Source organism: Lagenorhynchus albirostris, chromosome 8 (genome assembly GCF_949774975.1).
Source record: "Lagenorhynchus albirostris chromosome 8, mLagAlb1.1, whole genome shotgun sequence".
Taxonomy (NCBI): domain Eukaryota; kingdom Metazoa; phylum Chordata; class Mammalia; order Artiodactyla; family Delphinidae; genus Lagenorhynchus; species Lagenorhynchus albirostris.
This window is the reverse complement of record NC_083102.1, coordinates 96,508,623-96,520,898: the sequence shown is the minus strand read 5'-3', so window position 1 is coordinate 96,520,898 and position 12,276 is coordinate 96,508,623. Positions and strand designations below refer to the sequence as shown.

Genomic DNA, 12,276 nt, shown 5'->3' with positions numbered 1-12,276 from the left:
CGGTGAGGGTCTCTCCAGGCTGGCTTGCTCTGGAGCCAGCGCTCCCACCACTCGCGGGGTGTGGATGAGCCTGGGTGTTTGTGACGCCGGGATTGGAAGAGGCGTGTTCCCCGTAAGGCATTTATTTATCTAGTGTTGGCACTTTGTGACACCTGCTGACTTAATTTACAGTAGTCTCCTACGTGGTTGAATTTTTTTTCTCCTTCAATAGTATTTTTCCCCATATCATTAAAAAATTGATGTATAATTGGCATATAATGTTATATTAGTTTCAGGTGTACAATATAATGGTTTGATATCTGTGTGTGCTGCGAAATGATCACCACAGTAAGTCTGGTTAACATGCTTACCATATTACAGAACTGTGTGTGTGTGATGAGAACTTCTAAGATTTACTCTCTAAGCAACTTTCAAATTCCAGGTCGCTTTTATACTGCAACCTTTGAAAAATGCCTGGTCTCTCTAGTTCTTGGTGACCTAAAGAGTTTTAGGCATGCCTCACTTTAAACCTAGGGATAAGTTTATTTTGTATCTCTCGGCTTTTGCTGGCCTAAGGGTTTTTTCTGAGTTGCCACTTTTTTTCTGGGCTGGCTCCTTTCCAGCTCTTCCCTGCGGTACCTGTCACGGCTACCTGTCAGCAGTGTTTATTTTTGGTTTTTGTCTGTGGCACCTATCCGATAGCATCATGCTGGTAGCTGTGATTGTAGCGGCTCAGCTGATGATGTCGCAGTTGTTCTGGGTTTGTAGTTAGCTCTGTGTGTGAGGGGCCAGGGGTGTTGGGGGTAATGGGTAGATGTGGGAGCACTGAGGGTTAATGCAGGGGGGTCCTGGGCCCCCTCTTCTTCAGCTGTAGCTTGGTGCTTGAGGCCTCAGAACATTGCCCCTCCTTTACTCCTTGCCGATTTTTTCCCTGTGGAAAACGTATTTGCCTCTCAAGGGTAGTGGGGGACAGATAAACGCATGTGCGTAACGCTTTAAGTTCAAGTGTTCTTATTTTACATGCGACTGTTTTTTTGTCTGTGTTGTTTTTATCATTTTGCTGGTGCATCTAACGGAAAACTTCTCGAAATGAAGCTTTGGTTTCATTCATCAGTGAAATGTAGTTAGGTCTTTGCTTCATCACGTTCTTTGTTCTGTCCGCTCTGCACGGGAAAAGCATCCGAGTTCCCCATTCTTTCCTCAGCGTAGCCATGGGGTAGGGAGAAGGAACTTTGCCATCAGGACGTCGTGTGTGTGATTGCTAATGTCAGCTGGGGCTGGTTATAAACCTGGCATTTCATTGAATCATAGGATTTTAATGCAGGAAAATTGAACTCCAGAGAGTTTTAGTCTGACTCTCATTTTGAAGATGAGAGAGCTCTCCTGGAGACATAAACCTCTAGGGCGCCACACTGTCCAGTGAGACGGTGGTGGAGCGGAGCGCAGGACCCGGCTCCCACCTCCACCCTGTCTGATCAGTTGTCTTTTGCGTGGAAAATGTCATGATATTGTTGCACACAGTCATGACTGGATGACATTGAGTGACAAGTGAGTTACTTTCCTTCTCAGTATTCTCTTTCCTCTCGGAGATTGTGCATGGTCTTTACTGACGGATGAGGCCCTTCCTGCTGGCTGGTGGGCTCACGGCCATGCTGCATGCCATCTCTCGCCTCACCATGGGAACCTTCCAGAACAGCACCAAGGCCCCTGGGCATGTCTTGTACAGTGACGCTGTGCCCCAGAGCTTGATTCAGCTGTAGGAATTTGTGCTTAAAAGCTCTATTACACGGTGTTCCCTTCTTAGAAGGCGTTTAGAAAAAATGTAGGATGACTCTTTTTTATAGGAAACTTCCATAGCAGAAAAGGCTAATAGGCTGCATTTATCTGTTAAAAAATTGTTTTTGTTTGAATGCATAGGACATTTACCTGTTCAAAAGAATAAAATGTACAAGGAGAGGTTTCTTTCCTGCCTCTGCCCTTTTATCCTATACCAGCCCCCACCCCAACCTCAGAAATCACAGTACTAGTTCCTGGGATCTTTGGGCAGATGTTTTCTATGCATATGTTGTCAAGTTGTCAACTATGAATAAATAGCTTCGCAGCCCCACCTTCAGCACAGATGATGTGCGCCCCCCGCCCCGAGTTCCCTCTGTCGGCCCCACCAGGGCGGTTCTGGTCTCTGGTGTTTGCTGCCATGCCCCCAGGGCCTCAGCCGTGCCTGCCAGCCAGAGTGGCTGCCCGGGAAAGTCTCAGGGGACCTAGGATTTCCCATGTCATCTGGCTCAGGCTGTCAGGACGCTGAGAGTGCAAGTGCCCTGAGCCCACCACCCCTTACACTCAGGGCTCTGGTCTCTGCTGCTCCTCCCGTCAAGCTGCTTTGCAGGTCCTTATTCCATTTTCATTACATCCCTTTGGATCAGTAGTTCATTACATCCCTTTGGATCAGTAGTTTCTTGTATAGTTTTTTGTTTTTCTGGAGTTTCTGGCTGTCTTTCTTTTTTTCTTGTCAAAAAATAGTACACTTTCATCATAATCTCAGAATTATTCAGACTCTCACTAGTACTGTGTATTGTCTAGAAATCACTTCCTGCAGACCCTCTCACCTCTGACTCCCATCCGGACTGATTATTTTCTAGTTCGGTTGTATAGCTTGCATCCTGGAACTTCTTTTCACTGCACTTCTAGGTTAAATTCACTGTGTTTTAGATCCTTGTTGGATCTTCCTCTTTTTTTCCCCTAGTTTTATTGAGATATATTTGACATGTAATGTTGTATTAATTTCAGGTGTACAGCATAATTATTTGGGATGTGTATATTTAGCAAAATGATTACCACAATAAGTTTAATTAACCTTCATCACCTCACATAGTTATAAATTTTTTCTCGTGATGAAAACTTTTAAGTTCTACTCTCTTAGCAACTTTCAAATGTACCGTTTAGTATTGTTCATTACAGTCACCATGCTGTACATTAGATCCCCAGAACTTACTCATTTTATAAGTGGATTTTGACCCCCCTCCTCATCCAGGATCTTCCTCTGTTTTCATCCTCATTTTGTTGTGGTATAGGCTCAGGTAACTTTCTCGAAATGATGTGTAGTAATAAATGCAGTGTTCTTGAATGTCTTGAAATGCGGTTATTTTAAACTTCCGCTTATTTTGTGGTTTGAGTTTTTATAGAATTCTAACTTTAAAAAATACTCTCCTGGGAGTTTCCTGCTGGCGTAGTGGTTAGGAGCCTGGGCTTTCACTGCTGTGGCCCGGGTTCGATCCCTGGTCGGGGAACTGAGATCCTGCAAGCCGTGTAGTGTGGCCAAAAAAAAAAAAATCTCCCCTAACAAGATTGAAGGCATGGGCTTCCCTGGTGGCGCAGTGGTTGAGAGTCTGCCTGCCGGTGCAGGGGACACGGGTTCGTGCCCCGGTCCGGGAAGATCCCACATGCCGCGGAGCGGCTGGGCCCATGAGCCATGGCCGCTGAGCCTGCGCGTCCGGAGCCTGTGCTCTGCAACGGGAGAGGCCACAGCAGCGAGAGTCCAGTGTATCACAAAAAAAAAAAAAAAAAAAAAAAAAAAAAAAAAAAAAAGATTGAAGGCATTATTCTCCTGTCTTCTTACATCCACTGTTACTGCTTCTAGAAATGTCTTCCATTCCGGTTCTTTGTGAGTAAACTTTTTTCCTCCTATTTGGAACTTTTAAGACCTTATTTTAAATACTCAGTCGTATGAAATGTCATGAGTTTGTGGAAGTCGTCTTTCATTCGTCCTGTTCAGCCCTCAGTGGGTCCTTTTAAACTGAAGCCATATTTTTCTTAAGCTCTGGAAAATTGTCTTGTTGCTGTCACAGTTTCTGGAATGCCAAACTGATTGCCTGGATTGGTTCCTGGCTCTACCTTGATTTCTTTGACTTTATCTTCCAGCTTTTCTGTTGAAAATCTTATTTTCACTCTCTTTTTTTCTAAGCGTTTGTTTTGTCTAGTTCTGTTTTCATGTTTTATTCTGGTTCTATAGATACCGTATCTTCTCAGATCTCTCCGAGGGTATAAATTGGAAATATTTTAGAATTCCCTTTTTTCCTAATTAGCTCTGTAATCTTTACTTTTTTTTTTTTTAACCTAAGTCTGTCTTTTTGTGCTGCTGCTTTTTCTCATAGAATGCAATCCTTAGTTCCCTGTTAGTTTTTTTATTTTAAAAATATATTGGGAATTCCCTGGTGGTCCAGTGGTTAGGATTCCACACTTCCATTGCAGGGGGCACGGGTTCCATCCCTGGTCAGATCCCGCATGCTGCATGGTACGGCAAAAAAGAAAAAAAAAAAAATCTTCCCCATTCTTTGGAGTGTGGGATGAGGTTGATGGTTTTCTCCTTTACGTGTCTGAGGTCTGCCGCTCCCATCGCTGCTCACAGCTGAGGAGCTGACTGGCTGGCTTTGCCATGCAGTGTGTTGGGCTGGGTGTCCACCCAGTTCCCTCAGACTGCCGGCCAGTTTTTCTGGAGCAGGGCCCCCTGTAGCTCCGTGGCACACAGGGGGTTCTTATCCCTTCTCACGGGGTTTCCGCTAGCACGGCTGCCCGTGGACTGACTCAGCCGCTCTGCTTCCATGCTCCATACCTGCTAACTGCCGGCCAGAAGCGCCACTCGGCTGTGCTTGTCCCTGCTCCGTGCTGTCTCTCGCCACACACCTCTCCTTCCTCTCCACAGAGTTGTTGAAAGTTTCTCTGTCCTGGCCTCTCCCTTCATTCCCTGTGTTGTCTGGGGTTTTTCTCTGCGTGCTTTCTTCCTGTCATCTCTGTGGGTCATGGAGTTCAGGAGACGGCCGCCTGTTCCCAGAGTGACGTCTTGAACTGTGGAGCTCCTGGAAGCATCTCTGGTCTGGTTTCCCCTCGGTGCTTGGGTACATCCGCTTTGTATAAGAGACGAGCGTTGTGAGAAGCTCACCCAGGTTTGGAAATTATCCTGTGACATAAAGTTGGCTGGAGGATTTTATTTGTTAAAGTGAGCTTGTTCCTGGGAGGCCAGGACTGGTGGAGCCTTGGTCCGCTCTGTCAGGTGTTCACCGCACATCCGAGTTCGTGGTCAGGGACGCGCGATTCGGCCAGCGATTGTCTGCATCTGTCTAGGAGTGCGCTGGGCCGCTGTTGGGCAGCTGGGAGTGAAGTGAGTTGTGCCTGTGCCTTAGCAGAACCGAGTTAAGTGGTACATTCTCTCAGAAATTGGGTGCAATTGGAGCTGGGGCTCACAGGACCCCCCTGGGGCCTGCATGAGGACACGGTGTGTGCAGGCATCTCTCTCCTTTCCATCGCTTATTTATGGTTATTTAAAATACAGGTAGGTTATAGTATCAGATTCCACTGACAGGTGTAGACTCCAGTTTGAAAATTCTGTGACACTGAGGGTTTCTTTTCAAGTGCATTTAATAAGCACTTCGCAAGTGACATGGGAGGGCCATCTCCAGACTGTTTTGACGCCTTGACTGACACCACCCACCTGTGAGAAAGTCCTAATGCGGACATTATGCAAATACTATTATAAAAGATTTTTACGTTATAAAACGCAAAATTTAGAATTTAGAAGAAGTGGGGGAAAAATAAACCCGGAGTTCTGTTTTCTTTCCTCTCTGTTTACTGATCTGCTGAACGTCCTGGGGTCCACGTGCTTGGGATCCTGCTGGCTGGGGTACACACACGAAATAAGGCCCCCAGTCCAGCAGCTCCAGCGCTGTTGTGGAGACAGACGGTGAGAGCAGGGAGAGGGTGTTTCCAGCGAATGAGGAGATGGGAGAACAAAGACAAAATATAAAACCAGAGCACCTGGCCTCACCGTCCTGGGTGAAAGCTGAGCTGTGGCCACAGGTGGCACAGCAGCTCCTGGCAGGCAGCAGAGCCGGGCTCGCGGCTGCTCTGCCCCCCGGGCGTGTCCTCCAGGGCAGGGCTGCTGTCCACGCCAGACAGCAGGGTAGGCGTCGGGGGAGCACAGCCCCTGCTGCCGGCCCTGCTTGCCCTCTGCCCAGGGAGTTGGCCTCCCCTAACAGGAGTAGAGTTTGCGGCGGGAAACCAGCAGTTCCCACAAAGCCCCCCGCGTTACCGTTACGCGTATCGAGACATCTTCTAGTGCGTTTCCTTGAAGGAGATGATGATGCAGAGGTTGCTTCACGTGTGAATTGGATGGTATGGTTTTCGTCATTCAGAAAGCCTGATGACCTTCAGGCTGGTTTTGCATCTTGTTCTCCTGCAGTGTGTGGTCAGGCGCCTTGGAAACCTCTGTTCCCTCCCACCCTGGAGCACGCCGGCCACCACCTTCCCAGCGCGAGATGATTCTCCTCCGCTCTGTTCCAGGTCTCTGTGGCCCTCAGCAGCAGCTCCATCCGGGTGGCCGTGCTGGAGGAAAACGGGGAGCGCGTCCTCATGGAAGGAAAGTTCACCCACAAGATCAACACCGAGAGCTCCCTCTGGAGCCTTGAACCCGGGAAGTGCGTTTTGGTAAGTGTGGGCAGTGGTACTGTGAGGATGTTGATTTCTGCCAGCTGGGGAGTTTCCTCGGTGTTTTCCGAGCAGCTCGAAGGGCACCTTTGTGGGCCTCAGCTGACTGTCACTGCTGCATCTACAGCCTTGGCCTCTCGGCGTCCCACTGCTTGCTTCCTTGAGGTGGGGCCCGTGTCAACAACAAACGGAGGGGCGCTGGAGTGCAGTGTTTCTCACTGCTTCCTGTCCTGCCCATTGCACAGACCGCATGCAGTGACCACGGAGGAGGTCCTGCTGGGGCATCGTCCCCAGAGCGCGGCTCTGCTCACACCGGACATGTCCCCTCAGTTCCAGAGGCTTCTGCTCTCCAGGGATTCAGTTACATCTACGGCAAAACCAAAGAAGTTAAAAATTAAAAGGCAGGTCGCTTTCATGAATGCCAGTCTGGGGGTTGCAGAGTTACTAAATTCAAACAGACAGCCTATTTGACAAAGTGGGTCTCAACTGGCTAAGCTAGCCGAGGGTGCAAGATCCAAACGAAGGGGTACGTGTTCCAGTTACTAGAGTCTTCGGCGGCTCCATCCTCCCTCGTCAGAGCCTTGCACCTGGTCAGTGGGCAGCACCCAGGGAGGCTTCATACAGCGAAGAGAGGCTTCATACAGCGAAGGGAGACTATATATTTGGGTTCGTTCCTTTCCTCTTCCTTCCTGCTGGGATGCTTAACCAGGGTGTGGTGAAAGGGGTAAAGATGAAAAGAAAAATACTAAGTCTTTGGGCACAAAAGACCTCAGCATTTTATATAGGCATGTTCTTTATATGTGCAAAGTGAGCCGTTTCTTCGTGATCCACTCTCTCTGGGAATAGGTGCCCATGGGCCTGCCTGCTTGGTCCTGACCGACAAGGCCCGCGGCACTCTCTTCTGGCTGCTCGCAGCTCGCAGACACACAAACCCGGTGGAGCGGAGAGCATTCCATCACTGCTGGGGGGGCTGGAGGTCTCGGCATGCCCGGGACCCCCGAGCACACACAGGCCCCTCTGTGTGACAGGGACACCCGGTGGCAGAGCGCCGGCCAAGTCTGCCCGAGTCTTGCTTAAACCGTGCTCTGTCGCACCTCCCCTGCCCTTCCGAGGTTTCTGCTTCTCGCCACTAGTGTGCAACAGTCATGATTTCCCCCTTATCACCCTGGGGTTCAGTCGCTCGTTTGTTCACCCCCGTGCCTCCCCACCCCCAGTGCCGCTCCCCAGACTACGGCCCATGCTCTTAACCACCAGTTTCATTTGCAGAATACCTTCATGGGCATGGTCTCATTTGCACCTCCCACGATCGTGGGGAGTAGGAAGCCAGGGTCTCATTATCCCCCCCGCCTCCCGAGGTCACGCAGGCAGCCAGCGGGAGGCCGCGGCAGGCAGCCCACCCTCTCCCGGCGCCGCTGTGATGGCTCAAGTGGTCACAGGGAGCGTGGACCCGTGATCCTGGGTGCCCCATTGTCCACGGATGCCGGGCCTCACTCCTCCTGTGTGGGGTTGATGGACCGCCCAGAGCTGTGCACGTAGAGCTCGTCCCGGCAGACAGCTGGTTGTGCTTTGCTCCCTCTGAGGGGTGCTTCTGTTGTCTTCAGCCCTGTTGTCTTCGAGTCCCCACCTGGGACGGAAAGACTGACCTCATTGCTGGACACTGAAGGTCCACAGCCACTGTTTACACACAGGTCTGTCGGGGTTGTGATCAGGGTACCGAGGATTCCCTGTACTTGACGTGGCTTCTGCAGAGATGTGGTTGTTAAGCAGGTACCTCACTCTTGGGATTTTCGTTGCCAGAGGTGATGTTGACTTCTTCATGCCTGTTCCAGAGCCGTGTCACCTTTTTTGCGTGTTTTGTGCAACTTGCGTCTGAATACAGACGTGGCTCATGGCCAGGGCAATAACTCCTTGTAATTATGGCCTCCATCTATTGGGTACACTTTGGCCCTGGCTCTGTGAGGTGCCTGGTGGTGCTGTTTCGTCTCTGCAAGCCTGTTGTACAAATCAGGATGCTGGCGCTCAGAGAGGGTGAAGAGCTTGCTCAGGGTGGAGCCAGACCCCAGACCCAGAAGCCTCCCGTTTCTCTCCTTCTCTAACTTTCAGCTGAAAGGCACCCAGGAGCGAGTAGGCGCGGGGAGGAGAGCTGGCAGCGGCGCAGCGTAGCTTGTGACCAACAGCCCCGGGCCAGCAGGGAGACTGGTGCGTCGCCTTCCCTGCTGACCTTGATGAGACGGCCTCGGTGTCCGGTCATGCTCCCAGGCCCCGTGGTCGTCCCAGGCCCTCCTCTGGTCCAGGGGGAGGCTTGTGCCCTGACTGCCTTTTATTTTTCCAGTTTGCTTTTGCCAAGCACCTGCTGCTCGAGGAGTTATAAAGAAGCAGAACGGGCTGCGGTGCACCTGTCACTGCCTGTGAGCATGGCTTCTGGCTGTTCTGCTCCTGCGTAACCCTGCGAGGTCCACGGAGACACCTCTCAGAATTGCAGGTGCTGGGCTGGTTCTTTCCCGAGGTTCCTTCGAGTGGCTTTCATCATCCGTGGATGGCATCACATTTCTAATGCTGCTCCACCACTTGTAGAAAAAGAAGAGGACTTAATTTAGAGCATCACGTCCTCTTCCGGAGCTTCCCTGCCAGCCCAGCCCCCTGCACACCTGGCGTGCACCTTCTCAGGAGTTGCGGGGATCCTGCCTGTCTCCGCCTTCCTCCTGACCACGGTCCTCGGGTACAGCCGATGCCAGTGTCTTAATGGAGACATTGCTGCTTATGGAGCTGAAGGCTGGGTGTGTTCTCAGTGTAATTATTTATTTACTGGTAACCTTGAGGACCACGTATCTGAGATGATATTGTAGCTCAGTAAGCACATGGCTTTGATGTGTGAAGACCCTGGGGCCTTTGCTGACCAGAACAAGTGCCATTCCCTCGAGCCTCTGGAGGGGGAGAGCGTGGCTGCCCAGGTGGCCAGGCCTGCTTTGTGCCTCAGCCCCACTCACTGGACCTCCGTTCCTCGATCTTAAAGTGAGGCCCAGAGCCTTGGTTGGTCGATCCCCAGACGTTTGTTGGTTGCTTATCACTAAGTGGCAGACCCTGTGCTGGGCACTGGGGCGATTAAGGAAAATAGCCAAGGGCCCTCCTCCTAAAGGCTGCGTGGGCCGAAAAGGGCCCCCAGATGTCCTCGCCAGATCCCAGAACCTGCAAATAGGTCCTTATTTGGAGACGGGGCCTTGGCAGATGTGATGAGGTTAAGGACCTTGCGATGATGAGACCATCCTGGATTATCCAGGTGGGCCCTAAATCCAGTGACAGGTGTCCTTACAGGAGGAAAAGAGACAGACACAGAGTGAAGTGAAGGCAAGGCAAGGTCGCCTGGAAGGTCTGGAGGGAGTGCAGCCCCGTCCAGCCTCCAGACGGAGAAGAGTCTTGTTTGAAGCCCGCAGCGCGTGGCGCTTTGTTACGGCTGCCCCAGGACACTAGCCCAGGCCTTACGTGGCATGATCTCTGTGGGGGCCACTTGGGACAGGAGGGGTCACCCCAGGGGTGCCTGTCACCTTACCAGAGTCCGTGGTCCGGGTCCTGACCTCCCAAGCAGGCCAGTGCAGACATGCCCCTTGATGCCCAGCCACCACTCCCTCCTTGCCAGAGCCGGATCCACATCAGACACGCCCGGGCAGTCTTTCAGAGCAGGCAGGGGTGGCAGCTAAACCCGGATGACAGCTCCTGCCTCCCTCCCTCCCACACTCGAGAATGTTAAATGAGGCTTCTTGATTCTGAGGCAAGCTCCTTTCTTGGTTCCCGAGACGCGAAATCGGGGCCTTCCCCCGTGGCTTGTTCTGTCCCGGAACCCGCCTCAGCTCACTGTCCTGGTTTCTCCCTGCAGGTGGGGCTAATGGCCCTGCCGTGGGCACCTGCAGGCCATGGCCTCGAGCCCTCGAGGCTCCACGGTCTCGGCGTTTGTAGCCATTCGTGAGGCGACGCCAGTCCACACACTGACACGATCCACACTCGTCATTTAAAGCTGGTACAGTAGCTACAGAGTGTTCACAGACCCTCATCTGCTCGCGCTACTGGGTGTGTCTGGTGCTTGAACCTATGAGTGTTTTTATATAAGCTGCGTGCCCCGTATTTAGATTATATATTTAGATTACAGTTCTCAAAAGTAGAGTTACAGGCTGAGTGTAGTCCTCGGCCATTGCCGTGGGCTCCCCTAAGAAGGATGTCGGATTTCTGTGACATCAGCAGATCCCTGTGTACCCTGGCACTGGGCTGTTTTCGAGTGGGGATGTGTGTTTCTCTGTGAAGTGGTTCACCACTTCTGTTTTGTCGCTGGTGGCCACCGGCCCCCTGCCTGGCTCTGAGGGGCCATCGTTCAGCTTAAAATACACGTTAAATTACGTTAGTATTTTGGCAAGAGCCCAAAGCCTGGAAATTAGTCCAGGGACTGAAATGCGAGTTCTTGGCCTTCAGTGCTCATGTCTCCCAGGACCCGTCGTGTTTCTCAAGGTGGTCACATTTTTGGCATCATCACCAACCCCTGGATCTCCACCGGGTGTTGAGAAGCAGGTAGCCCGAGTCCGCATGTTCTGGAGAAGTTGCCTGTGAATAGAAGGGACGTGTCGAGCAGAACTGGAAGACCACGCTCCTGGTGGACAGAGCGCGCGTCCCCTCGTCCCGTGGGGGAGGAGAGTGGAGACGCAGCTTGGCACTGCGTGGTCACCTGCCTCGCATCCACAGCCCACCATGGCCGGGTTCTGTCTGGCCCTACAGTGCTTTAATGTTTAAGCTTAAAACGCTTGTTGACGACATTAAAACCAGGAGGTTGCCCGCTGCAGTGCTGCCTCTGGCAGAGCCCTGAGAGGCCAGCGGTCTGGCCGGGGCCGCGTCCTCCCCGCAGAAGCGCCTGGAGCTGAGCAGGCCCCTGCTGCCTCTCCCTGTCCTCTGTCCTTGTTTCAAGGCGCCTCTCTGAAGCCCCATCCCACAGCTTTCACCTGCATCTCCTTGGCCCAAGCTTGATCCCACGTACGGGCAGCTGCGAGGAGCCGTCCTCCTCGCCGGGCGCACTGCCTCCCTCTCTGAATAGAAGCAGCGTTCTGTGACAAAGGAGGGGAGGGAGATGAGTGTGGGTGAGTCATCATCACCACACAGATCGGGGTGCTGAGGTGAGCTGAGCCATGTGGAGTTGGAAGTTTCTCTGAGGACATTTTGGGAAAACTGTTCAACCAGCACTCTAGGGGTTCCCCTGAGAAACTGATTCTAGGTCTGGGACCGATTGCTAAAAGGAACCTGGAGGAAAGCCAAGGAACGAGGGTGTGTTATCAGGTCACAGCAACCGCCCGTGACCAGCCGAGATGGGGCACTCTGAGTGCTGTGTGATCAGGGATGGGAATGAGTGAGCCATTGAGATGCTATGTGTCCAGGAGCTGGTGCTGACGACAGAGTGGCTGCATCATGGAGGAGAAGGCCCCTGCTGGCCCCTGCACAGCACCTGTTGGGGCTGGAAGTATGTCCCTGCCATATTGTGGGGCAGATGGGGTCAGGGAGGAACCCCGGGAATGTGGCACGTGACTTCTGTGCCTGCAGGGGGGATATCCCAGGAGGGCTGCAGCATCACCTGTGCAGGTCCTGCGGGGGCACATCCCTGAGCTTAATCAGGAGGAAGCACCAAACAAACCCCAAATGAAGGATGGTCCTTAACAACAAAAGGCAAAGGCGGTGGAATGTTCCAGATGAAAGGGGACAGGCCCACTAAGATGTAGTCAGGACCCTGGACTAGATCCTGTGCAGGAGGGAAGGTGAGCTGAAGTTACTATAGTAAAGAACTTCCATACCTTC

General features: G+C 52.1%; 1 protein-coding gene across 1 annotated transcript in view; it reads left to right on the top strand.

Annotated features, from left to right (window-relative positions):
* Window positions 1-12,276, top strand: part of NUDCD3 (NudC domain containing 3) — a 73,541-nt gene that overhangs the window by 52,173 nt on the left and 9,092 nt on the right. Inside the window, exon 4 of the mRNA XM_060157407.1 lies at window positions 6,310-6,453. Within this exon, the coding sequence (XP_060013390.1) occupies window positions 6,310-6,453 (144 nt within the window). The remainder of the gene's footprint in view (window positions 1-6,309; window positions 6,454-12,276) is intronic.